Source organism: Astyanax mexicanus, chromosome 16 (assembly GCF_023375975.1).
Source record: "Astyanax mexicanus isolate ESR-SI-001 chromosome 16, AstMex3_surface, whole genome shotgun sequence".
Classification (NCBI taxonomy): domain Eukaryota; kingdom Metazoa; phylum Chordata; class Actinopteri; order Characiformes; family Acestrorhamphidae; genus Astyanax; species Astyanax mexicanus.
In genome coordinates, this window is record NC_064423.1 from 30,755,202 (window position 1) to 30,782,068 (window position 26,867).

The window sequence follows — 26,867 nt, forward strand, 5'->3', positions numbered from 1 at the left end:
ACAGAACATGTCAGTAGTGACATTTTCTCAAAAACACTTTTTATGGAGTATTTTATATTATTTAAGGATGTTGTTTAAATATTATCAGACCAATTAACTTATTAATTTCTGGATGTTTTTTTTTAACTTGCTTTAAAGTCTTTTTTTTTTTATTAAACAATTCCAAATAATATGTGATAAATGATTGATAAATGAGAATGTAAACAAAATACATTAGATACAACTAGATAAATGTTCATAAAGTAGGTAAAAAGTAAGAAAATGCAGCTTTATTGACTAAAATTAAGCCAGAAAATAAGATAAGATTAAATATTTGGAACTAGCTGTGCTGTTAGTGTCAATTCTAGTGTTTTTTTTTTAGGTTTGTGAAAAATCTGTCAATTTAATTTACAGATTTAATGCATTTGTGTAGATTTTAGAAAAATTAGCATCTAGCTATTTTGAGATATCTGTAAATGTAGCCTTCAGCTTTAGTGCATTTCTTTAAAAAAAAAAGTTATTTTACATCTAAAACAAAGTGTCTGAGAATTTCCTCTCTGAAGTCTCTGAACGACTATGAACGATTTTCATTTGCATTTCTATAGAGGCCTAAAACCAAAACCAGCACACTAACTAACCCCACTGGCTCGGTTTGTGTTAGGTGAAATCTTTGACACCGTTTGAATAAGCTGTCCTGGACTGCTGATGTTCCTGACGTCTGTAGAATACACATACACACCTCCATGTTTACTGTAACTCACAGAAAGGTTACAGAGGATTAGACTGGGTTAGGGTTACTGTAGACCAAGACTTTAAAATACCCATTCCTAGCCTTTAGTGAAGAGTTGAAATAATAAAAAGTACATTTTTAATGATTTGAATTTGTTAGACAGACGAGGGCTTGTGAAGAACAAGAGAGAAGGACGAGTTGCTACAGATTTAAAGGGCTAATCTCCCATTAAAGACGTGCAGACTCTACAGCAGCACTGAAGCCATATGGTGGCTTGACTCTTGTAGATCTCAAGGAAGGCCACCACTGTACGCTCAATATAGTACAGTATACTTTTGAGTTGCTTAGTTAGCAACTCTGTAGATTATATTAGATAGAGTTTCTACCATAAATATGACAAAACACTCCTAAAAAATTGCAAAATAAACTCCTCAGACCTCACAGAGAACAGTGCAGGCATGGTCTTAATATTCTGATGAATATGCAAGCTCCACCTTAAAAAATGAAGTAGTTTCTTTCAAGTAGTTGAACTCTAGTTTGAATTTTCAGTTCCATCCTATTTCACCTTTAACAGCGAAGCAGTTACAGGTGCCAAGGAGGTAACTAAAGTAAATTTAAGGAAATGTGGGGGAGCCAGTTCGAATGGGCCTAAAGGAGCTGATACAATTAATAATAATATTGTGTAAATTACAGATGCCACACTTAAGTTTATAATTATAGGGAGATGCTGCCCACAGTTCAGGTGTGAGGACCCTTTGTCCGAATTTTGCTTATGTTCCCCAGGGAGTTCCCCAGACCGGGTTTGGGTCCGCCAATTATATACAGCTGATTTTGCTATTTATAGGTATATGTTTCAGTAAAATTAACATTGTTGTTTTAGTCTATAAACCTCGGACAACATTTCTCCCAAATCCCTAAAAACATATTTGCAGAAAATGAGAAATGGCTAAAATAACAAAAAAGATGCAGAGCTTTCAGACCTCAAATAATGCAAAGAAAACAGTTCAGAAATCAATATTTGGTGGGATAACCCTGGTTTTTAATCAAAGTTTTCATGCATCTTAGCATGTTCTCCTCCACCAGTCTTACACACTGCTTTTGGATAACTTTATGCCACTCCTGGTGCAAAAATTCAAGCAGTTCAGTTTGGTTTGATGGCTTGTGATCATCCATCTTCCTCTTGATTCTATTCCAGAGGTTTTCAATTTGGTAAAATCAAAGAAACTCATCATTTTTAAGTTGTCTCTTATTTTTTTCCAGAGCGGTATATGTATATATTGAGAGGAGAGCAATACTGGATAAAAACAGCAAATATATATTAAAGTATGGGAGAATATTTATCATACTTACATTTGTACATTTACATTTTGGAAGCCCTAAGCAGCCAGAACAACAGCATTAGAAATAAAAATCAGATTAAGGTTTCTAGGGGCTTTAAACAGTAATACTGTAGACCATTCTTTTAACATTAGGTTGTTTGTTGAACCAGAACAGACATTGTTTTGCTACTCGTATTAAAGCCAGTCTTTTGGAGATGAGACTAAAACCTTGAAAAGTACACCTGACTGAGCGTGTCCCCTCCCCTCCTTGCTGTACAGGAAGATGAAAATGGTGGATATTGTAACACAAACAATGCCCGCAGAAAGTGACATTCACGTGGCCAGGAGCTTTCTAACGAAGATTTTGCGAAGTTCTATGAGGTATTGTGCAACAAATAGTACCCCTCCCCCCTTGCAGGTTATTCCAGCACTCCACCCCCCTCTATTCCCTTGATCCCGTACTTGTGCATCACTTGGTGTCTTAGCTGTGCTGTGACTAGCTGTGCTGTGCCTAGCTGTGCTGTTCACGTGCAAACAAGGGATTACTGGTTAATTCTGAATGGTGTCAGGCTGTCATTGTCTTTGGTTCCCATCAAAGTGGTTGTAATTCATGTGGTGGTTGGTATTACTAACAATAATCACAATAATCAGTCAGATTGTTCAGATTTCTGTGACAAGGCATTGGGAAGTTGAGATGATGAGGTTGATTATGCCAAAGGTGGTGTTTAATCTGCTTTTTTGTCCTGCATGCTTACCAGGAAGAATCGATTCAAAGGGTATGTATTTTAAAGATCAAAAGATTGAAGAGTCTTTGCTAGGGATGCACCCAATATTTGGCAACCAAAACTATTCAGTCGAAATTGTAAAAAAAAAAAAAAAAAGTGAAAAGATCCAATAGTTTATACAGAACAGTGACTAATAGATTTAAAGTCATATTGCAGTGGTTCCTCTAATGTTGCTGAAAAACGGCAGGTTTAAGTTCATTTTTGCAATCTGCTTGCAAACATTTTATTGAAATAAAATGTTTGGTATCAGTTTATTTATACTTATACTTACTGCCTCTTCAGAAACTGGTTGTTTCTGGCATTATAAGCTGTACAGGACTAGGATAGTAACATCTCAAAATGGCTTTAATTTGATGTAGTCATAATTCTGTGGCGTATCACACTGAAGAATCTGAACAGTGCCTGGAGTCTGTGTACCAATTCCTCGGTCCCATTATTCTGTTGGGTTGTACTACATATGGATATGTGTAACTAATACCCTGTACATATTTTCATGTGTTTTTTACATGATAATTCCTTGGGTTAATTATACATTCTGAGGCTTACTGTTATTATTCTATGAGAATCTTTCAATTTGGTGCATCCCTAGTTTTCGCACTCCACTGGCAGTCTATATTTTGTTTGGTTCTTCTTAAAACAATGTTCTCTGTTGGCTCTTTAACCTTTTAGGAGGAATGAACCTTTTTGCAGACCCCACTCTTGGCACTCTTCCAAAGTGTCCGAGAATCCATCTGAGGTTTGTGAGTCTGATGCCACTGCTGAGCTTGCACCTATCTGGCAGACAAAGTATGATGCAGGGTAAGGTTACAGACACTCCAACATTCACTGACATTCGTCAGTCTTTGTGAAATTTTTCTTGATTATAAAGTATACAATATTGCCATGTGCTTCTCCAGGTCACCCTCAGCTAAAGACTTCACCAATTGTTGGGGCCAGCCAAATCTGCGACAGGTGTCCTGCAAGTTCAGCTCAGTGGGAAATATGGAAAGTTTAGAGCGCTCCTCAAACAAGCCTCAGATTGCTGCAGACCAGTCACTGGCTGTGAAGGGTCTTTGTAAACACGATTCTTCATATAGCCCACCTGACTCCAATTCATCAAGGAGTGGTACCACCCCCACAGACTGCATGTTTTATTGTGGCAGCCCAAGCAGCCCAAGGCACAGGTACCTGCAGATTCCTGTCAGTAATGGTGGGCGGGTCAGCCCTCGGATAGAGGACCAGACTAGCTCTAGATTCTCCTCCTCTGGGAGGTTGAATCTTAACCCTGTTTGGCATGTTCCGGAGAAGTCCGCAGCTGCCCACTCCCCACCCCCACCTCCTCCACCCTTACGCAGCGACAGTTTTGCTGCTACTAAAGTTCACGAAAAGGGATTAGTAATCCCCTATCCGCACGGACCTCCTCCATACTCCCACCAGAAATCCCATGGCAAGGGTGCAGACCGGCAGTTTGGTGATTACTCAAAGGAACGAGGTCCCGAATCCCGAAGGAGCTACAATGCTGCTTCTAAGAAAGATGTTCTTCATGTATACCTTTCTCCTGAGGACTACAATCCAAATCAGCTCAATCCAAACAAGCTATTTTCTTTATCAAGCACTGATGTAAGACAAGGCCAAAACCCTTTTGCCTGTCAGCCTCAACATCAGCGACAGCACAGTGATGAGGGTCCTTTCTATCTACATCCCAGGAACACAACTGTGCCCAAGACACAGACTGTTGGAACCTATTACCGCAGTCTGCAGCATCTACCCACCAATGCCGGAGCCCAGAACCACACCAGAAGCTCCACAGCATCTCCGTCTTGCACAGCTCCAGACAACAACCATGATGGAATGGCGCATTTCCGCTACTACTGCATTACCGCACAGCAGCCGACACAAGAGGCGTCAGAAGAAAGGGTGGAGGATGGATGGAGGCTAGAAACAGAGGCTACTTCACCAGCTATTACTGATTGGAATTCTCAAAAGGCCATAAAGGCTAAGTACCCTTCGCCTTACCTGCAGCCATCCGAGAACAAAAACTCTAATACTGAGTTCTGCAAACAAACTTTAAGTCCTCCTTCACTGGAAGCTACCTCTCCAGGACTAGGTCCTATGATGGTGAAATCCAGTTCTGGGGAGAAAGAAAAGGAAAATCCATGGAAGAAGGAATCAGGAATTGCTGACAACCACCAGAACAAGCATCTACATAACCACCAGGCAAACCACCAGGCAAACTGTGCCACCACAGCCCAACGAAATGCCCAAAAGGACCCTTGGTTCTCCAGTAGTGAACATAAGATCTGCCCACAGAAGACACCACTGTTGCACTCTTTAGCTCAAGAGAGCAAGTTTCTAGCTAACAGTAACTTGGTGACCACTAATGGAAGCACCATTCAAGAAACACCCGATCCTTCAAGTGGCAAGCTGGGAAGGCGAAGTGACCGATATGCCACCACCCTGCGTAACGAGATCCAAGAGAAAAGAGCCCAGCTTCAAAAAAGTCGGAGTGCTGCTGCCTTGAGTTGCCCTGGGGAAACTGATGAGGATGCAGGAGTCTGGAAGTCCACAGAGACCTCTACATCTTCTTCAGATGGCTCATTTACTAACACTTACAAGGACCACCTGAAGGAAGCCCAGGCCAGGGTCCTTCAAGCCACTTCATTCAAAAGGAGGGATCTGGAACTTCCTGGGAATGAAGCCGTTTCTAGCCAGGCGTCTGTAAAAGCAGATTCTACATGTGGGCAGGTTTTTCGCATTGGATGCCGAAAACGTTTCCCCATGGACAAGAGGGTACATTCTTTCTCAGAGCCGGACAAGATCAATGAAGTAGGGATGGAGGAGAAGAAAAGCCCACACCAAACATCTGTTGGTTCGTTCGTAGACAGATGCAAGTTCTTTGAAGGAGCTTCAAGGCCAGCCTTCTCCAAACCTATCCCGAAGAAGTCCAGCCTCAGCCCCAGTGAAGATGTCAGTGGAGACAAAAACAAGTTGGCCTCCTTTGGAGGGGAAAATGATAGGAAGGTCTCTTCCAAACAGCAACTTGAGAAGAATAAAAGTGGAACAGCAGCTGAGGAGCAACAGCGACTGGGCACTTTTGCAGAGTATGAAGCAACATGGAACTTGCAGAAGAAGTCGACAGAAGGAAGAACGTCCAGCAGGTATCGATCTGCAGAGAACATTTTGGATTCAGGAGCTGAGGAACGCAACAGTTCTGTGTGTATCCATGAACGGTCCAGATCCTCTCCTTCAGCAGACTTCTATGGTGGAGTAAGTTGTTTTTTTTTTCTTTCTAGTTTCTGGCACTGTCCTGCACTATATATCTATTTTACATAGTTCTCCTACTCATGTAATAATGATGTTACTGAAATCGATTGGATGTTGCAGGTGAATCAACCAGCAGAGAAGTGTATGACGGAATCCAATCAAGAAAGCAAGCTGGACCAGCAAGAGCGCCACATCAACAGGTTAGAATCCAGTTACTGGCACTTAATACAACAATCAGTCATAACATAACAGTTCAAACGTAGTTCTTTTATCTGTTCTCTGTGTCCTTTGTTACTCAACTTTTACCCTGTTTTTAAATGGTCAGGACCCCACAAGACCACAACAGAGCAAGTTTTATTTGGGTGGTTTATTTGGGCATTCTTAGCACTGGGGTGACACTGGCACGTTGGTGGCATACAAATACATCAGTGCTGCTGGAGTTTTTAAACACTGTGTCCGCTCACTGTCCTCCAATCTATTAGACACTCCTACTTATAGCTGATCCACCTTGTAGATGTAAAGTCAAAGACAGAAACTCTCTGCTGTTTCTGCACAGTTTGTGTTTGTCCTCCTCGAGTTCTTTATCAGTAACCATGAAATGTTGTTGGCTATATATTTTTGCTTGCTGGTCTACTAACAGTCCAGCGGTGACACTGAGGTGTTTAAAAACACCAGCAGCACTGCTGAATTGGATCCACTTATACCAGCACACACATTTACACACTACCACCATACCAGTTATAGCTCAGTGCTAAGAAAGAAAGATCAACCACCAAAATAATAGCTGCTCTGTGGTGGTCCAGTGGGTACAGGAGTACAGCCTGTAATTATGGAACTACAAAGTGCTTCTATATAGAGGTAATAAAATGGACAATGAGGGTAGGTGTTAATGTTATGAGAGATCAGTGTGCAGTTTACATTGTAACATTCCTTGAATTTTCTACCAACTAGGTCAGCAAACCTCAAAAAGATAAACATAGCACCAGACAAACATGAGCAGGAACAGCAATGTCTAGATTGTATTGTAGTAAAAAAAGATCTGTTTAAAGTCTGTGGTGTGCTGAGTGGCTTAGCAGACTAAAACACTGACTATATGGCTTAAGGATCGCAAGATCAAATTCTTCAAAAGTCATGATGCTTCACCATCATCAGATAAAACCTAAGAGTGCCCAATTGGCTATGCTCTCTCTGGTGGGTAGATATCTCTTTCTTATCACTCCCATTATGATTCTGTCTGGCACAGGCTTCAGTTAGCCAGTGTATTGGGAATAGGGATCTGGCTCTTTTCTCCGAGTGTGCTGGCTGCCTATTGATTCTACTTTAGTGGCGGACTTCACTTCTGTATCAGAGGAGGCATGTGCTTGTCCTAACCTTCCTAGGTTTAGCTGCATTGCAGGTGATAAAGGGAGTCCTATAGCTAGGGTTGCAACGGTATGAGATTTTCACGGTATGATAACCGTCTCAGAAAATACCGCGGTATCACGGTTATCACGGTATCACAGTTTGTTACATATATTATTAAACTGACCCTTAAAGAAATTACAACAAAGGTTTTTTGTTCAATTAACTATTTATTGTAGAAACCTGGAACAACTATATAGATAATGTCTCCTTAAAAAAAAATAAACTGTACACCATTAGGTGAAGGAAACCAGGTTTTTCCACTACTCTTAAGGTCATTAAGGGTGTATATAATTATATATATATATATATATACACACACACACACACACACACACACACACGTGTCACACATTACATGTCCTCTAAGAAGTAAAGATCCTGTGTTTAAACTATTCAGTACAATTATTTAAGTTTAAATTATTTAATATCTGATAAACTGAGCCTGGGTCAGTGTCTGATCAACAACTGTTGTAAACGTCCGTTTTACTGCCAAGTTGGTATATAACCAGATACTGCAGAAAGAGGGGATTTATTTCTGAGTCTGGTTTTAACACATGAAAAACAGGCACGTCAGAATTTGAAAATGAACGCATGTAAATGAATGGCGTCTTTCACATCCAGTCCGGCGAGCACCTTTACACGGACACGTGAATCCGTCGTAGCACGCACTTCACGCCTGTACCTGCGTGCCCAAATTTCGGATAACTCAGCGCTTTTGCGGGCGCTTACCGCATGGGTTGTGCACGACTACAAAGAGGTTTTATTTATGTTCAGATTAAAATTATAAACTAAACACATACTTTGCGCTGCACGGCGGGGTGGTGTTCTCAGAGATGGGAGAACAGGTTTGACGTATGGCCACCTTTAGCTGTGACTTTACGGCCACATTGATTATAAATCGGATAACCATCCTCGGGTGCGTTCGGCGGGTATCTGAAATATTCCCACACTGCTGATTTTAGTTTAGCCTTTTTTTAGGCGGACGGAGATTTGTTTAGTCTGATGCACTTTCTGCTGTTCTCACCGCTGTGTGCTGAGCAGCTGAAGCGGAGCAGAGTTGCGCATGCGCGGGTGAGTTTCTCCGCTGGCTTGCGTTTTACCGGTAATAAGCAAACACACACAGTATGATAACCGTGCATTTTAATACCATGGTATACCGTGAAACCGGTTACTGCTGCAACCCTACCTATAGCAATGGTTTTCAACCTGTGGCCACAGCCCCCAGTGGGCTGCAGAGGTATTGTCAGGGCTTTCGCGGCCCAAAATTATTTTTTAATTTGTGAACTAAACATTTCCTTTTTTTAAGGTCAAACTTGTGGATAAATGGTTAAACACAGGGCCTACGTGCAAATCATCTAAATTATTAATACTAAGTTTTTGGGCCCTATCGTACACCCTGCACAAGGTGTGTCGTGATGCTTGTTGCTATCTTACACCCTGTCAACAGTCTATTTTCAGGCCTTGCACCTACGACATTAAAATACAGTCTGAGTTTAGGAATATATTTACACTGATGGGCGCAGTGGTCTGGAAGTGAGGTGTGTTCAGGTAAATATCTAGCATGTTTCTATCTTGGTGGCAGGAAATACAGGTGCTCCACTGACTGATTAAAACCCTGACAGTCAACAGTAAATCCTTTTCCCTTAAATGAGCTGCTGACGTACCTTTACAGCATGAACAAGCAGGTCAGTATCCTATGTTGAGACGCACAAAGCACTGTGCTGTTAAGATACCAACATGCCAAAGTCAGAGGGCAGCTGGCTCTTAAAGGGAATGACAACTGGCCCACTGATTGATTTATTTCACATTATGCCCAAAACACACCCCTGATTAATTAAGAGAATTAGCACATGCTTTTTGCTGCCTTATGATAGCAAAGACACAACGACACACCCTGAATCAAGCGCTATAGATAGCTAAAATAGGGTTCATGGTCTTTGACAACAAAAGACCCTGAAGCTGGACCATCTAAAAGTGAAGCTGCCACTTTTCACTGACAAAGAAAACTGAAAAAGGCCAGCATAAATCTAAATGAAGAAAATATATCAGTAAGAACCTAGCACTAGGACTTAGCACTTATGTTCACAGGAACCAAAACCGACACAGGCAATCCTGTGGGTTCTGGAAAGTTTTGCGGTAAGTTAAGTGGGCCGTGAGTTGCAAAAGGTTAGGAACCCCTTTACTAGATAGTACATAGCTAAAAATCTATGTTTATATTGATCATTGGAGGAAGTTAATCCCCACACTGATAACTGTGTAATATGTACAGTAGGTAGGTCTCTAACTGTACATCTGCCCTCAGTAGACACCTGATCATGTTCTTAACACAGATTAGTACTGTAATACAGTACAATAAGTATGGTGGTAATACAATGGTATGGTGACATGCTTCTTTCGTTATTAGGCAGACTAAAATGTCTTTGTCCAGACCCCTTAAAAGTGATTGATATCTGTCTGTCTTCAGTATTGCAGTCAAGGTAGCATAGCATTATTTACATAATGTCAGACAGTAGCAGGCTAAAAATACAACTAGGGGGGTGAGTGTGTCAGTTTAGCCAGTTAAAGCTGCTCAGATTACCAGTGATAGGGAGTTTTCAGCTCCACCCTGACTACAGTGTAAACTGATTCTTGAAGTGTCACTCCCATGGAGAGAAGAATCTGGTTGACCACAGAAAGCTGCTGTTTAAAAAATGCTGTTTAAAAGTAAACTTCCAAAAATACAAAAAAAGATGGGATAAAATGGGATAAAACAGTCTAAAATATAAATAAATGTAAATGAAAGCAGAATACAATGATGGGCAAATCTCATAAATCCATATTCTGTACACAATAGAACATTGAACACATATCAGATAATGAAAGTGAGACATTTTACCATTTTTAGTTTAATTCTAAATGCCAAAAAGGCTGGGACAAGGACACAAGAGGCTGGCAAAGTAAGTGGTACTAATAAAAGACAGAGAGTATTAATGGGGTATTAATCCCTACATTGATTACTGTGTAATATGTACAGTATGTAGATCTCTAACTGTACATCTGCCCTTGGTAGACACCTGATCATCTTTTTAACACAGATTAGTACAATAATACAATATGTTTTTACTGGTATTGAGCAATAGAAGCAATTTACAACTCACATGTCAATTTACAACTCACATAAAATTATCATTTTAAAGAGGCAGAGTCTCTGAAAAGCAAAGATGGACAGAAGTTCACCAATCTGCAAAACAAATGCATAAAATGCATTATGTCAACACAGTCCAGAAATGCTGCCTTCAAGCTCGTTTTAAAATTGGTTAGACTAATCAAAATGTTAAATTCTTTGAATTAAGGGATCATCCAGCTTGTTATCAGTGCACTTCAAAAGTCTGTATCTGTTGTGGTAAGGAGTTGCAGGAATGCATGAAAGCGTGGGTAGCTTACACATATGGAAAGGTGCTATCAAGGCAGGAATGTTATATTGAGGTTTAAGAACAATATATACTCCCATCCAGACAATGTCACTTTTAGGGAGGGCAAGACAATGCTAAACCACATTCTGCATACATTACAACATCATAGTTCGAATTTCTTCCAAGTTCTAAAAGAGAATGTTTTTCTGAAATTATATGTGTTCTATTCTGTTCTTTTGTGAATAAAATATGATTTTTTTTTAAAGTAGTTAAGGTAATAAATTCATTCATACAGAAACAGAGAATAACTGCATTTTTATTATTGTATATGTTTTATGTGTTTCTCAGTACATCTGAGGGAGGCCACTGCCAGCTCAACATTTCTGAGCCTCTGGATTTAAGCCCAGGAAGTGATTCTGAACATAAAGACACACCCACCCCACTCCACTCCAACCACACCACCAAAGCGTCCAGCCTGCTACCTCCATACCCTCATCGCCTCCATCTGCACGACGCTGCGCTTGAGCGACTACTTCCTCCCGACAATACACAGGGCCCTGCACCACCAAAGCCTGCCCATCCCAGAGAGGACGTATCCAAGCAGCCGGAAACCACATGCCCATCAAACTCTCTGGAAGAACTCCCAAGCCTGGGTCACTCTCCAGAGAAAGACCCACATCCTGCTGCAGTACCAGGGCCTGAAAGGAGGCTGGAAAATGACAAGCCGTTCTGTACTGTGGCTCCTCCAGCAACTCCCCATTCCTCTTCCCCACGTCGCAGCGCTGAAGCGACTGTGGCCTCAGATTGTTTACTCCAGAAGCTGACTGATAAAAATCTTGCCAACATGCAGCATGAAGATCTTCTCAGGTGAGTACTCACATTTTGAGTCAGTTTTGTACCTTTTCCCAGTCAACAGTGAAGATTATTGTAAGAACCAGCCAGGATAGTTTGAATGCAAATGCAAGGCAAGTTTATTATCTAAAAACATCCTGCAGAATCGTCGTCAAAAAACAGGCAGCAAAAGAACACAAGGCAAAAATCATAATCATGGGAAAGCAAGGATCAAAAACCAGAAATACAAACACAGTAAATAACGCTCAATAAAACACAGGAGTGGCAAAATCTTGCGACTAGACTAAGCAAAAGTTCCAGTATAAAAAGTCCAGTTAATTCCACAGGTGTGTGGGAGGCCATATTTCAGTGTTGACTAATCGTTAATTTGAAACATTGCCACACTACATAAAGTGCTGTGGACAGAAACACAGTGGGAGATGGGGGTAATGGGCTCACTCAACTCAATCTGTGTCTCCAAAAGTGCTCAAGCACAGCAGATTACATATTTACTCACTAAGGGTCAATAATCTCTATGTTTAACCCTTTCAGACCTGAATTACAGTGATGAAAAAAAATTGCAATGAATGTAATGCACAAAAAAAAAGATTTAATACATAAATCAAAAAAATGTATATGTATTGTTTGTCATTTTCATATATGTTAATTGCAGTGGAAGTATTTGTTTAACATTATTTTTATTCTATATATCCTTTATACACTCTAAAAAACAGAGGTACGATATGAGTACTTTTTTGTACTCAAGGGTACACTCTTCATTATTGTACCCTCAAAGGTACAATATTGGTCTTTACAGGGTCAGATGTTCCCTCTGAAGTACAAAGTCATTCCTAACAGCAATAAGTACAAATTTGTACTATTTATTTGGCCAAAAGGTACATTCAGTATTCTGTATCACTGTACTAATAAACAATATATATTTTAATTGCACATTTTTTATTTAAAAGCCAGACAATTTTGGATCATCAAGTTCTTGACACATATTCAGTTGATGATAATGTTTATAATGTTTATAATCTTTATTGGCACAAAAACCATGGGTACAAAAAAAGGTTTCTTTTACTCTTTTAAGTACAAATCTGTACTTACATTTCTTAGAGTGTATAACAAAGCAGTGATTGGCTGATAAACATCTGTTCTGATGGACATTAGGTCTCAATCGTGTGTAAGAATACATTATGTCCATTGCAATGAATGCAAGGTCTTAAGAGGTTAAATGTTAAAATCTTCTGGGCATTGAAAAGGCATTTAAATTCCATGTTTCTTTCACGTAAAAGCAAAGTAACTGTTTAAAATTGACAATTCGAAAAAATAATCATCAGATTAGTCGACTACTAAAATAATCATTATTTGCTAGTCTTGCTAGTGATGCTGGTCAACCATGCTAATCATACTTGGTCATAATCTGGTTATCTAGATAGATCAGGTTGATCATTTTGTTCAAATGCTGCAGAACTGATAGGATGCCACCATTTTTATTAAAAAGCATATAGTATGTCATATTTTATGTGATTCCAATTTGCCTATTGATGAATCTCTTTTCTGACACAGTAACATCTTGGAGAATTCAGAGCCCAGCAGCACTGTGGTGAAGAACGTCCCCACGCTGGTTGTCCATGCAGACAGTAACTCTGAGACAGAAAACAGGCATTTTCTGGCACAAAGGGAGGTGCCTGGAGGCCCCGGAGGGACAGCTAACCACCAGCTATGCTGCAGACCATGCTCTCCAGAACTGTCCAGCTCCCTGTGCCATGACTACACTCACCAGGGGCCGCACAGAGATACAGACTGCAGCGCTTCAGAGGTCCAGGCTGTTGTTGGCGCCACGTTGGGAGACACAGAGACAGAGACAGAGACAGCGTGGCCAAATGCAGCCTCTTCCGGCCACTCTGAGGAGGATGAGAAGAGAGAGGAGCTGGTCAAAGACATCATGGGAAAGGATAAGAGTCTGGTGGACATTCTGGATCAGAGCAAGATGAAGACGACCATGGACCTGATGGAGGGGATTTACCCCCAGGGGGAGCAGATTCTGGAGGGGGCACAGCAGAGGAAAAAGAGTGGACCAAAGCAGACATCTCCCAAAACTACACAGGAGAGGTGAGGGGTTCAGATGCAGATGTCTGAAATAGAGGGAGCTGCCATTCTAAATATTACCATTTAAAAGTTTGATATAATGTTGTATAAACTAGTGTGGTTACAATAATTCAGTACATAATTTATGCTTTAACATTAACTTCTAGTTGGTCCCAAAAGAACCATGGTTTAAAAGTGAAATGTCCAAACTTTTGGCTACACTGTAACCAATTTCTCTAATTTTACAGTTAATTCATACAGTAAATTAACTATGTTTTGTTGTAAAACTGTAGAATGTAATGCATCTTGGGATGCCCTATTAAAACTGCTGCTGTCTAAATATATAACACTAACATTTAAGCGAAAGCAGGTGGTTATGTTGAAAATGTTTCCCAGGAATTTCATGCTTTGGCGTAAGACTAAACACCAGGCAAAAAAACATCTACCAAATGCATGAACGTTTTCTACATTTTATCCAGTTATAGACTGTAAAAAGTATAATGTTAAATTTACTCAGTACATTTGAAGTTACCATTTGCTCTCACTTTGTTTGGGTAGATTAGATGGATTTTTTCCCATATTTTGAGTAATTAACAAAATTGAACAGCTAAGATCCAGTAGGATACACAAAAGTGAAATCTTTTTTTATATATTAGCCCCTGACATCCTTTATTTGCATAATCGGTGTGTCTCCCTACCCCTAACTAACAAGCATTTGTTATGTATCTGATCAAAACACACATGGATTTGTGATTCTGTCTTCACGGTTTTAGGCTTTTTAAGGTTCTCTTGGTGCCCCATTTTACAGAGAAATAAAAAACAAAGTTTATAGCAATAGTATTAACCCTTGTGTGGTGTTCATATTTTTGTTACTCGTTTACTTTGTTACTTGTATTTAATTCAGCAAAATTAAGCAATTTTACATTAAAATGCTTTACACATGCTTGCTTCACCTAAATTGCAAGCAATATAAACAGCTTACATGGTTAATATTTGCCCTTTACCTTTCTTATGTTACATTTCTTTCAAAAAGTGCTACTCTTTTTTATTAGTTTTTTAATAAAATGTAAAAGAAAATGAATTAAACTCAAGATATGAGTAGAAAATTTGTTTAGTTTCAAATTTACAAATAAAGCAATGTTTATTAGCCCTTGGCCAAACATACTGTATGTAATATAAATGTGTAGGGGGGGGGGGTGTACAGTGTGTGTTTATCGAAAATGTGTTTTGATATATGTTTTTCACAAAAAATGAGGCAATGCCAATGAGTTTGAGTTAGAGAAAATATTTTTTTAGTATCATTTGATAAAAAATGAAAACGGGAGCACCACACAAGGGTTAAAAAAAGTTATATAACACTTATTTATTAACTGTGGTAACTTTAGTTGATGGTGGCATTAAATGGGTCAACAATTACAGCAAAACCACTTTGAGTGAAGCCTTTTGTTTTTTCTGAATTCAAAAATAAAGCTTTCCCAATACTGCTCTCTACTGGTGGAGTACTGTAAAGTACTGAAGTAGACACCGTAGATACCTTCAGTTAAACTGTGCAGCTTTGCTTTACTTACAGCAGATTTTCTTTCATTTCCTTGTTTATTTCTGTATAATAAAACTGTAGTCAGTGACCCATACATCTTTCTGAATTGCAGAAGAGTGGACGAGAATATGGCTGCTCCGGTCTCCCTGGTCACAAGTTCCTCCTACTACAGCACATCAGCACCCAAAGCCGAGCTGCTGATTAAGATGAAGGACATGCAGGAACAGATGAAGGAACAGGACTCTGAAGATGAACTGGACATTGACTTGTCCAGCAAAAAGGTACATCATTAATATAATATATATAATAATATTAAATCCATTCATATTTTCCAAGTGGGAATTATGTGCATATTAGAGGTAAGTATGTACACAGCGCTCGCACTCTGATCGTAAGGTTGCTGGTTCGAATCTCTTTTGTGCAGCTTATCATCAGCTGCCGGAGCCCTGAGAGAGCACCACTGGCCTTGCTCTCTCTGGGTGGTTAGATGGTGCTCTCTCCCCTTATCACTCCTAGGGTGATGTTGCTCAGCACAAGGCATCTGTGAGCTGATGTATCAGAACCAAGTCGCTGCATTTTCCTCTGAGTGCGCTGACTACTAGGTAATACTGGATCAGCAGCAGCTCAAAAAGAGGTGGTGGTTTTCACCCACCAAGCTTATTTGGGAGAAAATAGGAAAAATTAGAAAAAAAGCATGTACTTTAAAGTATGTAATTAACTGCTGAATGAAACATATAAGACGGACACATTTTGTCTAGTCTCAGTAGAGATTCATCCCAGCATGTGATTAAACCTTAAAATCTTTATTTTCTAAATTTCTCTTCTCACAGCAAGAGCTGATTGACAGCCTGAGCAAGAAGCTACAAGTGTTGCGTGAAGCCAGAGAGAGTCTACAGGAGGACGTGCAGGACAACAACGCTCTTGGTGAGGAGGTGGAGGCCACGGTGCAGTCCGTATGCAAACCTAACGAGCTGGACAAGTTTTGCATGTTCGTCGGAGACCTGGATAAAGTGGTCAGCCTGCTGCTGTCCTTGTCGGGGAGGCTGGCACGTGTGGAGAACGCCCTCAACAACCTGGAGGAGGGCACCTTAGCTGAGGAGAAGGTATGGCATAGGAAGTAAAGCAAGCTACATTCCCACATCAGGTGAAAAATGCCTAAATTCCCTCTTTAATGTCATATGTGACACAGATGTGTCTTGTGTGTGGCAGTGTTAACACTAAAAACATGTTAAATCTGACATTTACTATTCTGATTTGGTCAACTTCAATATATTGTACTGAAATCTGGCATATCTGAGTCACTTTGCAATTTGAGAGGGAAAAAGGTGGTGAGAAACAGGGAAAATTAATGTGAGTAGATGGGAAAATGGACAACAGCAGTGAGTGCGGGCTTCAGTGGCAGGATAAATAAAGCGAGTGGCTGTGGCATTAAAGAAAAAAAAATCCACTATAACTTAATAGCTCCTGTGATTCTGACAAGGATGAAACTGAAACGTAATGTTAAACAATGCTTTTTTGCGCATGCGTTCAGACACGTCAGATATGGGTCACATAAAAAAAGATGGTGTGAACAGCCTAAAATAACTAAATTCTGTCAAATTGGGTCAGAAAATCTAATTTGGGCCACTTTTTAACTTCTGTGTGAACATAGACTTGGAGTAATAAAGTACTAAAATAAACATTTGACACAGTAATTTACCATAAATGTAATCTTAAAGTTGGCGCTCATAGTTTTATACTGCAGATTTATGCCTAATAATGAGTCATGAAGCTCTAATAAGTATAAGAAGCATAAACACTATACAGGTATATACACTGACATGCCACATTTCATGGGACGAGAACTAGTATCATATCCTCTGACTTTTGCTTTACTTTATATTAATGTCCATGTTTTTGGACTGGGATGTCCAACAAGCTTTATACCCCTCTAGCTCAAATGGCATTAGGCATGGTAGCAGTGTGTTCATTCTTATCCAACAACACTTCAACACATTTTACTCAAACATCTACCTATAAAGAGCAAAATCAGAGAAACTGATACAGAAACTGAAGTGGTCTCTTATTTTTTTCAGAGCTGTATAATACAACATATTGTACAATAGGCATCCGTATTCATGTATATAAACATGCAGAGCATTTGAGACCTTTATTATTATGCTTTTAAGCAGCCGTCTCTTTTCCCCCCTGCAGCGCACCCTTGTGGAGAAACGGAAGCTGCTGATTCGCCAACATGAAGATGCCAAAGAGCTGAAAGAGAACCTGGACCGGAGGGAGCGCCTCGTCTACGACATCCTAGCCAGCCACCTGAGTGAAGAGAGCCTGGCGGACTACCAGCACTTTGTGAAGATGAAGTCTGCCCTCATTATCGAACAGCGTAAGCTTGAAGACAGGATTAAGCTGGGAGAGGAACAGCTCAAGTGTCTGAAGGACAGCCTTCCTCTGGAGCAGAGACTGCGCTACTGAACTCTACTGGATCAATTCCTTAACCTCAGCATGCAGGAAGGCTGTCCAATATGACACATTGGTAATGTTTTATGAGGTGCTGTCAGCACCCTGACCCACCTGAACCACCTGGGCTCTTTGAGACATTCACATGATCCACCAAACTGTGTGTGGTTGGAGCAGACTAATTTTTGAGGTTGCAAAATGTATAAAAGTATTTTTAATACAACATGATCCCTTAATCTCTCACAAATGCAAACAATCCCTTTGGAAGTTCCTCACCTGGATGCAGACACGTCCTTGGCCTTTCCTGTATTTCGCAAGTCGTGTATGATGAAAGGATATTACGTAAAGAAGTATTCAGTGCACCCATAGTCTGAAGGAAATGACCAACAAGAAGTGAAAACATCTTAAATCAATCACTTGATGTCTTATTTTAGGATTTGTCTGTAATTATTTCACAAATTTACGGATGATTTATTTGTTTTAAAGCAGAATGATGTGGTGTGATTCACACCTTGAGCCACCCCTAAATTACACACGCTTTACACATGCATTTCTAGGCTGGTTAAGAGATACAGAACCATCACTAAAAGTGAATGAAGCATGTGGGCTGAGGTGGTACAGTAATATTACAAGATTTTACATGATTATGACTGTGTTATGACTGTGTTACATAGTTCTCATGTACTTAAGCATTATCCTGCCTGCTTCCCTGGAGTTACACAGAAGTTTTGGTGTAGTTTGAGTAGTTTGCTTGACTTTTACCCTCTGTTAAAACAAACCAAACTATTGGGAAAAGGCTCCTAGTTAAAAAAAAACGTAACTGAACCAGAATAAACCAAATATAAATGCATAAAGGTTCTTTAAAGGGTTCTTTAATTGATCCCATAGAAGAAGAAAAAAAAGACAGAAGACGCCTAGGAAGTGTAATCTGAGCTTTGAGACACCACTAAAGGACATGCTTTTCACATGCATTTCTGGACAAGCTGAGAGATACAAAACTGTCACTGAAAGTTTTACTGTGTAAGTTTTACCATGTTTAATGCAGTTCCACTTGCAGAATCACACATGTTTAAATAACGTACAGTATCTCAGGTCTGATTGTTCAGTTTCAGTGTTATGTCATTTTTCACAACTTCAGAAATGTTTAAAACAGATCTTATAGCTGCTCTTTCATACCTGCAGCGTGCAGCCGGAGATATTCTGCTTTAGGATGCGTTCTCACTACAGGAATGACACACAGGATGACACACACTGTGTATTCTCTGGAAATTTGACTCACTCAGACATTACCTGGACTTTGTACTAAGGGGATGGCGAGATAAAGTTCATGTAGTGTCCAGTACAACTCATGCAGACTTATGTACAGATACAGCTCCTCCAGGAAACGTCCTTGAAAAGTTCTGGGATACTGCGCATTTGTGATGAGGGCTTTCATCTTTTCATCAACAGCATAATCAGCTCTGAATGGACCTGTGAATAGAATTTTATTGCTTTTTGATGGGATGTGACATTCAACCACTTTTCTTCTCAAAAGACTTTTCCACTCAGAGGTGGTGCATTTGTATTCATTTCATTAATTTATTTTTGTAGAGAGAAAGAATCTTAAATGAACTGTTTAGGCTTTGTTGTTGAACACATTTAAGTGATATATTGTACATTCCATATATAATAGTGTATTTTGTTTTTCACGATTGTATTATATCCTGTTTGTTAAATGAAGGCATTTCAATGGCATTGCATTGTAGCATTTGAACTGAATATATTGATACAGTGCAATTAGCCTAAAAAATGGCTACTCTTGGACTGTTTTGAGCAGAGTGGGATCTGGTTTCCTTTGGCAGGGGTCTAGATTGCCAGATATTCCAGGATTTCTTCAAAGCTTCCTGGAATAACCATCATTTCCTTTACTGTACGTCTTAAAAAAGACCTGGGTGGGACTAAGTCACTGTTCAACCACAACTAGAATAACATGGATTTCAGAAGATTCAGAAGATCTTTATTTAAACTCTGAACGCCCAGGCCATGTCCTGCAAATGTGAATGTGAAAGATAGCAAACCATTAAACTCATGAAGCATAATATTGCACAATCTGAAACATGCAGTGTTTTTACCCCAGTAAAGGCATTAAATGGGTGATAATGTAAGACAAACATTTAAACACATAAACCTGTCTGTTTTGTTGGTTTTTATTTACCCAATATGTTCATCAAAGTGTCAACACTTCAGTGCACTTACATGCCAAAAATCATGGGACAGCATTATATAAGTTGGTCATGAGGTGTTACCTTGGTAGAAAGCTTGAGAAGATTCCCTCCTGTATAAGTTGTGAGGTGTTATCTTGTGAGTGAGTCTGGCCACACACTGCCAGTGTGCTCATGGCAAAGCAACATGAATTATCATGTGAGTTTGAGTGAGCGTCACAGTGTCACGTGTGTTTAAAGGATTATAATGTATAATACACCTACACATGAAGTAGTCCTGGACAATATTTTATTCACTATGAATGTAGCTTAATAAAGCAGTTATTATTAGCCAATTACTTAAGTAGACTTCTTAAGGCTTACTATGGCTTTCCCCAGTAATTAATTACTTAATATAAAATAATCTGAATTACTGCTATACATACATAATCAACACACACACCCCTTCTAATGAATGCAGTGCTGACACAAATGATTTGCAAATGCACATAAAACCTGTCCAGTACCTGTTAAGAGAAGTATTACCAATAGAACAGTTCTCTCTGGAGCAGGTAAACACAAACCTTCATGTTTCATTTAATATATTTGGGTTGTCTTGAGGAGTCGGGGATGAAGTGGTTTGGAGTGATGATCATCCATCAGTTTCTCAAATCTATAAGAAAGCCTTGTCTGGATAGTTGAGACAGTTGAGATTCAAACAAAAGCAGGATAAACATTTTTTATTACCCTTGATTTCAGAAGAAGCTATGACTCTGCATGTGATACTTGATTCCTGATACTTTTGATCGTATGGCACAGTTTCTCTGTACCATAATAGCGTGATCTATCTGTTTTTTTCCACATCTAAACTTTTACGATGTAATAGCGTTTCTATTCCAGGACTTTATTGGACAGTAGCTGACTACTCTACAACATCAGACCGACAGTATCAGACAGTCACTGTGCGGCGTAGGTGTGCTGATGATTTTATTGAGGACGTCATTCAGCAGCATCTGGGCGAGGTAAGAATCCGCAGTCAATCATTGACAGAACTGTAGCTTTATTTACCCTGAATCTCTTAGAGGAGGAAGTGAGGTTCTGTTTAGCCTTCAGAAGCAACATTAAGGACTTTCATCAAGCCATTAATATTATTCTTGGTTGACGGTAAGGCTGTGAGGGTTTAAAATCTCTTTTTTTTGCATGTTTGGGTTTGTTTAAGCGGACGATGAAATAGATAAACTGGGATTTCTTTGTTTTGTGTCGTAATATCAGGGTGTTATGGGGCGGCCTGTATGAGCTGGAGGGCTGAACGGCGCAGTTGCTTGAGTTTTAACAGTTAATAAAAGAGCTGTCTGTGTTGTAATAATGTATAGTATCCAGTTCCATTCTGTTTATTATGTAGCTAATATTCAGTGACTACTATAAAAACCTACAGAGAGCACTTTTCTTCTGTTTAATCCAGTCATAACGGCCTTTAAGTACATTTAGAACCATCTTTCTGTTTTCTCTGCAGAGAGATTCTTCCTTAGAGGATTAAAAGTAGGAGCATTTTCTGTTTCTCACCAACTAAATGACATCCCAAACAGTCTGGCCTCTGGGGTGCCATTCCACTCTTTGATTGATCTTATCAAAATGTATCTTTCTTTTTAGGCCTTCTCAATATGAAAACACTCTTCAAGGTGGATATTTTTATGAACTTATGCAAAACAGAGATGTGGAAAAATACAGTTAGAGTTAATGATGACACATTCGTTTTTTTCTTGCAAAACAGACTTTCAATGATGTTCTGATCAGGGGACTATGGGGGCCCTTCAGCTTTTTCCATTTGTAGAAGCCATCCCACTTTTTCACAGATGGTGTTACTGTATGTTTGCTTCCAGAATTGGCTGGAATTTCCTTAAATCAATTGTACTTGTCCTGTTTTCTCTGTATCATCTTTAACTACATGATGTGTATTATCCTCAACACTGACATATTTTTTGACCTCCTTAATGCAAATTAGTTATCATCTTATATCTCTCTTCTAAACTCATCAGACAGGTGTTCATGCAGAAGTGGACTCAGGGTATTTATACAGATAAAAGGGGTACCTACTGTACAACATGAACGCAAAATCGAAAATGAGTTTTAAAAACTTTATACCATAACTGACAATATATTTATCGTGGTACATATATTATGTACCATCAGATACAGTTTATCTCTTTGTGAGGACACCTATAAGGCATCACATAACATTAAATCCACTGGTTGGGAACTTCTTCATTAAAGTATCTCCTAACTGTCACTGTCATGCCTTTTTATATATTTTTACCTGTAGGAGAATCTTATTTAGTCCCATTTAATCCATTTAAAAATGCACTTTTTCTGTGTCTCCAGGAAAATCAGTAAATAATAATTTTGCACAGTACAGTACTGTATACTATGAGAATTGGTTGCGGAAGTGTGGGAATATTACATGTTTGGTAAAGACCTCCACCTTCCTTTATTGTTTTATTGTTTAAATGTTTTATTGTTTTATCTTGGGGGTAAAAGCTCTGAGGTCTGGAATGTTTCCTGTCGCTGGGCACTTGCCGGTTGCTTGGTGTGATCTTTTGTTTAATGCATTGTTTTCCTTTGTGTTTGCTTACATCCACAGCGTCAGTCTGTTCTGCTAATTGAGTCTGCATCTCTCTCTCTCTTTTTCTCTCTCTGTGTTTCTGTGTGTGTCTCTCTCTCTCTCCATCTCCCTAAGGGACGGCGGTGGTTTGTTTGCCAGGTTTCTTGGAGACAGGGAGGGGAAAAGCGTGCTCAAACTGAATGAAGACACACTGGAAACTCCTCCACCTTTAATGCACATCTTCAGGTCATTCGTTCACAGCCTATAGAAGAGCGCCCTTCGTCTTCATCATCATCTTCATTTTCTGAGGACTAGAGATGTGCCCACTGAGCTGAATGGAAGTCGTACTGGAGGGAGACTGAGGCCTGGAGGTGGCGTATCATGCCATACCTGGTCCACACTGCCCATGCCCAGTTTGTGGGGTTGTGGGTGGGTGTGATTGGCTGGATTCTCACCATAGTGGCCATCGGGTTAGTACAGTGGAGGATATGGGATGTGTCTGACGTTTCCATTATCAACTCAGGCCAGGCCTGGGTGGGAATCTGGAGGATGTGCTTCTACACACACTCCCTGGTCATGTCCGAGTACGAGATCATGTACTGCCAGAAGATCCGCATTTCTGATGCTTTTGTGCCTAACGAGATTGCGGTTGCTCAACCCATGATGCTGCTGGCCATCATTTTGGGCCTTTTTGGTAATTCCAGTGCCATCTATGGTCTGAGGAACATCTACTTCAGCTTGGATGAGCAGAAGCCAATCAGGCTGGCTTTTTCCATAAGTGGAGGACTCTTAATTCTCGCAGGAGTGAGCTCTTTCATTCCTCTCTTCTGGAATTTACACTCTGTGGTCACCAACCAGACTATCAACTTCCCAACCAACTTCTACATGCCGCCGGCCCCTGTTGAGCAGTACATCGGGCCAGGCATTGCCCTTGGTATTTTTGCATCCATCCTGGTGGTGGTGAGTGGGGCAGCATTTCTGTCCTACAAGTTTCCAGAAGGTCTGAGGACCAAAGTCCAACCTTCTTCTCTGGAAGAGGCTCATACTGGCCTGGGAGAAATTGGGATGATGTCACTGAAATCCACACCGATGGGCAGCAGTTTAACTGTGGACTATGGCGTGGATAACCCAGCCTTTCAGACCTAAAGGAACGGCTAAACATCTCATCACAAACATATCACAAGTTCTCATCACCAAAGACATGGATTAATAGTTTAAATCTCTGTTCTCACATTGTTTCTGTTTTGATTATTTATAAAACAACTCAAAAAACATCATTTCTCAAATTTCACCATTTTTTGATTGTTGTGAAGTTTGTGTTTGTGTTGTGTTGTGTGTATACGCTTAAAAAGGATGGTCCTTTAAGAAGGGTTCTTTGAGCAATGCCATTTTTAAACCACCCATATACAATAGACCTGTCACAATAATCATGTTATTGACATATATATTTATATATAAACAAAACCTGGATCATTTTTGAAGACCTCAGTATTGCCTATTGTGTGTACCTAGCAAGAAGACTCTAATAATGTGAATGAGCTGACATGTTGACTTTGTTTATAATGAAGCTATTTTATTTTATTTATTTATTTATTTATCATGTATTATTTTTTTCAGTTAAAGGTAAAAAGAGTGTCATTGCATTATTATTGCACTATGTTATGTGAATGGATTTAAATTTACAATAATATCCAAATCATTATATAATAATAATAATAATAATAATAATAATAATAATAATAATAATAATAATAATAATAATTATAATATTGTTTAAAGAATGTTGTTATTGTGACAGGCCTAACATAGAACCAGTTTTATAAAAGAGCTGTAAGTGCGAAGGAACTTGTAAAGAACCTGGAAAACAAACAAAAAATGTTTTTTATGTATCTTTTTTTACAAACATTATACTTCACACTCTTGTTTAATTCATCTTCAGTGAGCAGCACAAATGTTTCCAGTTTAAATTAACCCAGGGCATTCATTACCATGCAAAAATAGTATATATTTATAATTTTTAATCGCTATTTAGTTGAATTCTTAGTTGAATTCTTGAATCCTTTATTACTCTTTTGAAACGAAAAGCAAATCTTTTTTTTCTTTTCAAATCTTGTAGCCTCTGATGTTACAGCTATGTATAATTCACTCAAACACTATGCCTTTAACTTAAGTGACCTCCATATATCTACATCTATATGGTGTTTTAGTGTGTCTTTGCATCGTAGGGGTATATACACGTTAGACATGCACCTGTGTTGCCAATTCACTGCCAAGATAGCAATGAACGTCTGCCTTTTGACGACTGTCTAGGTTGTATTCCGTCAGTGGCACACCTTTGTTTTCTATTACCAAGATAGCAATATGCCAGGTAATTTTGAGACCATGGCCATTGGTGTAGATACATTCACAAGTATCTTTGCTATTTAAACAATGCAGTAATATTATAATTAACATCAGTAATATTAATATTTGTGTTGCAAACACCTTAAATTAAACACATTCCATTTCCATTGTCTTTACACTAGTTGAGCCTAGCACTAAAATGATTAAAATATGTTTTTTTCAGTGGCATTTCTTAAAGAACCCATTGTAGCAGCTTTATTTTTGACCCTGGTCAGTTCATGTGACTTGTATCTGGCTTGTATACTGATTTTAATTAAGCCACATGTAAATAATCAAGCTACATTAAGTGATCAGGAGTAAACAGGGTCTAACAGCATGTGATTGAGTTTTTTTTTATCACATACACACACACACAGACACACACAATTACACAATGTGTAATATTAATATTAATACTAATCAATGTGCCATTACTGTATTAGTGGGAGGTTGAGCCAGACTGTTTACAGGGTGGTTAAGGTGTTAGAACGCGTGTGGTGCGTGTGGTCCTTGGGGGGCTGGACAGTAATTGGGAAGGTACTCTCACCCAACTGCAATGTCCCTAATGATTTGACATGTAACACCCTTTGCTTTAATTACCACTGTACATTATTTCCAGCCAACTCTCAGTTTAAGAAGCACTTAGTTTGACCGTGAATGTTTGGACATGTTTTTTATTAAAACTTAAATTAAAAGCTACATTCTGAATGTGTTTTTCCAGCATTGTGTTAAATGTGTTTTTCAGGTGTATATATTTTAGTGTGTTGTGTTATGGCTTACTTAAAAACATCACTTCAGTGCAGTGTAATAGCTAAATGAATGTGAAGTACACAACATGAAATGTGAATATACTGTATATACTACAATATTTCGTTTGACTTTTACTAACTATAAACTGACATTTAAAGATTTAACTTAAAATATGTGATGTAATTTCATAATTTCTGTATTTTTGATATCCCAATATATATCACAGAACATATTTTTATATGATTTATATTTGTTTTTTTTTTTGTTTTTCAATTTTGTGCAGCCCTAGTCTAAACTATGATATGAAACATGAAAATGTATTTTTTTAGGTTGTTTAACACATTTAAAAAAAGTTAATACACTGCCTGGCCAAAAACATGTTGCCACCAAATAAAAGAGAAGAAGAAGAAGAATTAGAAGAAGAGCAGAACAGGGTGAAAGGTGGATAATGAAATACAGATACAGGACTACAGTCTGTAACTATATAACTCTAAATCTATATCTATCCATTAAATGACAGTTGATATGATGTTGACACTAGTGAGTGTGAATAAAACAGGTGATAGAGGACTTTAGTGTCCCTAAGTGGCAGGTGTGGTCTGCTGGACCATGAAAACCTGCAGGGTATACGTGTGACAGATGTAACTAATTATACTGTGTGTGTGTGTGTTTGAGTCTGTGTGTGAATGTGGTATCCAGATGTATTCTATGTGATCTAAGTTTTGTTCCCCTCACCCAAACATACAGCTCTGTAAAAAAAAAAAAGAGAGATAACTTAAAAATGATGAGTTTCTTTGATTTTACCAAATTGAAAACCTCTGGAATATAATCAAGAGGAAGATAGATGATCACAAACCATCAAACCAAGCTGAACTGCTTAAATTGTTGCACCAGGAGTAAAGCAGCATAAAGTTATCCAAAAGCAGTGTGTAAGACTGGTGGAGGAGAACATGCCAAGACGCATGAAAACTGTGATTAAAAACAGGGTTATTCCACTAAATATTGATTTCTGAACTCTTAAAACTTTATGAATATGAACTTGTTTTCTTTGCATTATTTGAGGTCTGAAAGCTCTGCAGCTTTTTTGTTATTTCAGCCATTTCTCATTTCCTGCAAATAAATGCTCTAAATGAGAATATTTTTATTTGGAATTTGGGAGAAATGTTGTCTGTAGTTTATAGAATAAAACAA

The 26,867-nt window shown here is 39.0% G+C and overlaps 2 protein-coding genes across 6 annotated transcripts in view; both read left to right on the forward strand.

Moving 5' to 3' along the window:
- shroom2b (shroom family member 2b) overlaps nucleotides 1–19,853 on the forward strand; it is a 45,797-nt gene extending 25,944 nt beyond the window's left edge. For 2 of the 5 annotated variants that reach the window (XM_022669921.2, XM_049465573.1), the window contains exons 2-10: nucleotides 2,787–2,804; nucleotides 3,483–3,611; nucleotides 3,710–6,059; nucleotides 6,177–6,256; nucleotides 11,201–11,719; nucleotides 13,256–13,801; nucleotides 15,427–15,595; nucleotides 16,145–16,417; nucleotides 17,508–19,853. In XM_022669921.2, the coding sequence (XP_022525642.2) occupies nucleotides 3,795–6,059; nucleotides 6,177–6,256; nucleotides 11,201–11,719; nucleotides 13,256–13,801; nucleotides 15,427–15,595; nucleotides 16,145–16,417; nucleotides 17,508–17,780 (4,125 nt within the window). In that variant the 5' untranslated portion in view covers nucleotides 2,787–2,804; nucleotides 3,483–3,611; nucleotides 3,710–3,794 and the 3' untranslated portion in view covers nucleotides 17,781–19,853. Of the gene's footprint in view, nucleotides 1–2,307; nucleotides 2,410–2,786; nucleotides 2,805–3,482; nucleotides 3,612–3,709; nucleotides 6,060–6,176; nucleotides 6,257–11,200; nucleotides 11,720–13,255; nucleotides 13,802–15,426; nucleotides 15,596–16,144; nucleotides 16,418–17,507 lie in introns of all 5 variants that reach the window. The other 3 variants (XM_022669918.2, XM_049465572.1, XM_022669919.2) reach the window with 2 other exon arrangements.
- Nucleotides 19,854–20,978: 1,125 nt separating this feature from the next.
- LOC103024462 (claudin-34-like) lies at nucleotides 20,979–25,634 on the forward strand. The gene is made up of 2 exons (XM_022669922.2): nucleotides 20,979–21,109; nucleotides 22,680–25,634. Exon 2 carries the CDS (start codon nucleotides 22,926–22,928, stop codon nucleotides 23,688–23,690), a length of 765 nt encoding a protein of 254 aa, XP_022525643.1. The 5' UTR covers nucleotides 20,979–21,109; nucleotides 22,680–22,925; the 3' UTR covers nucleotides 23,691–25,634.
- Nucleotides 25,635–26,867: the final 1,233 nt, after the last annotated feature.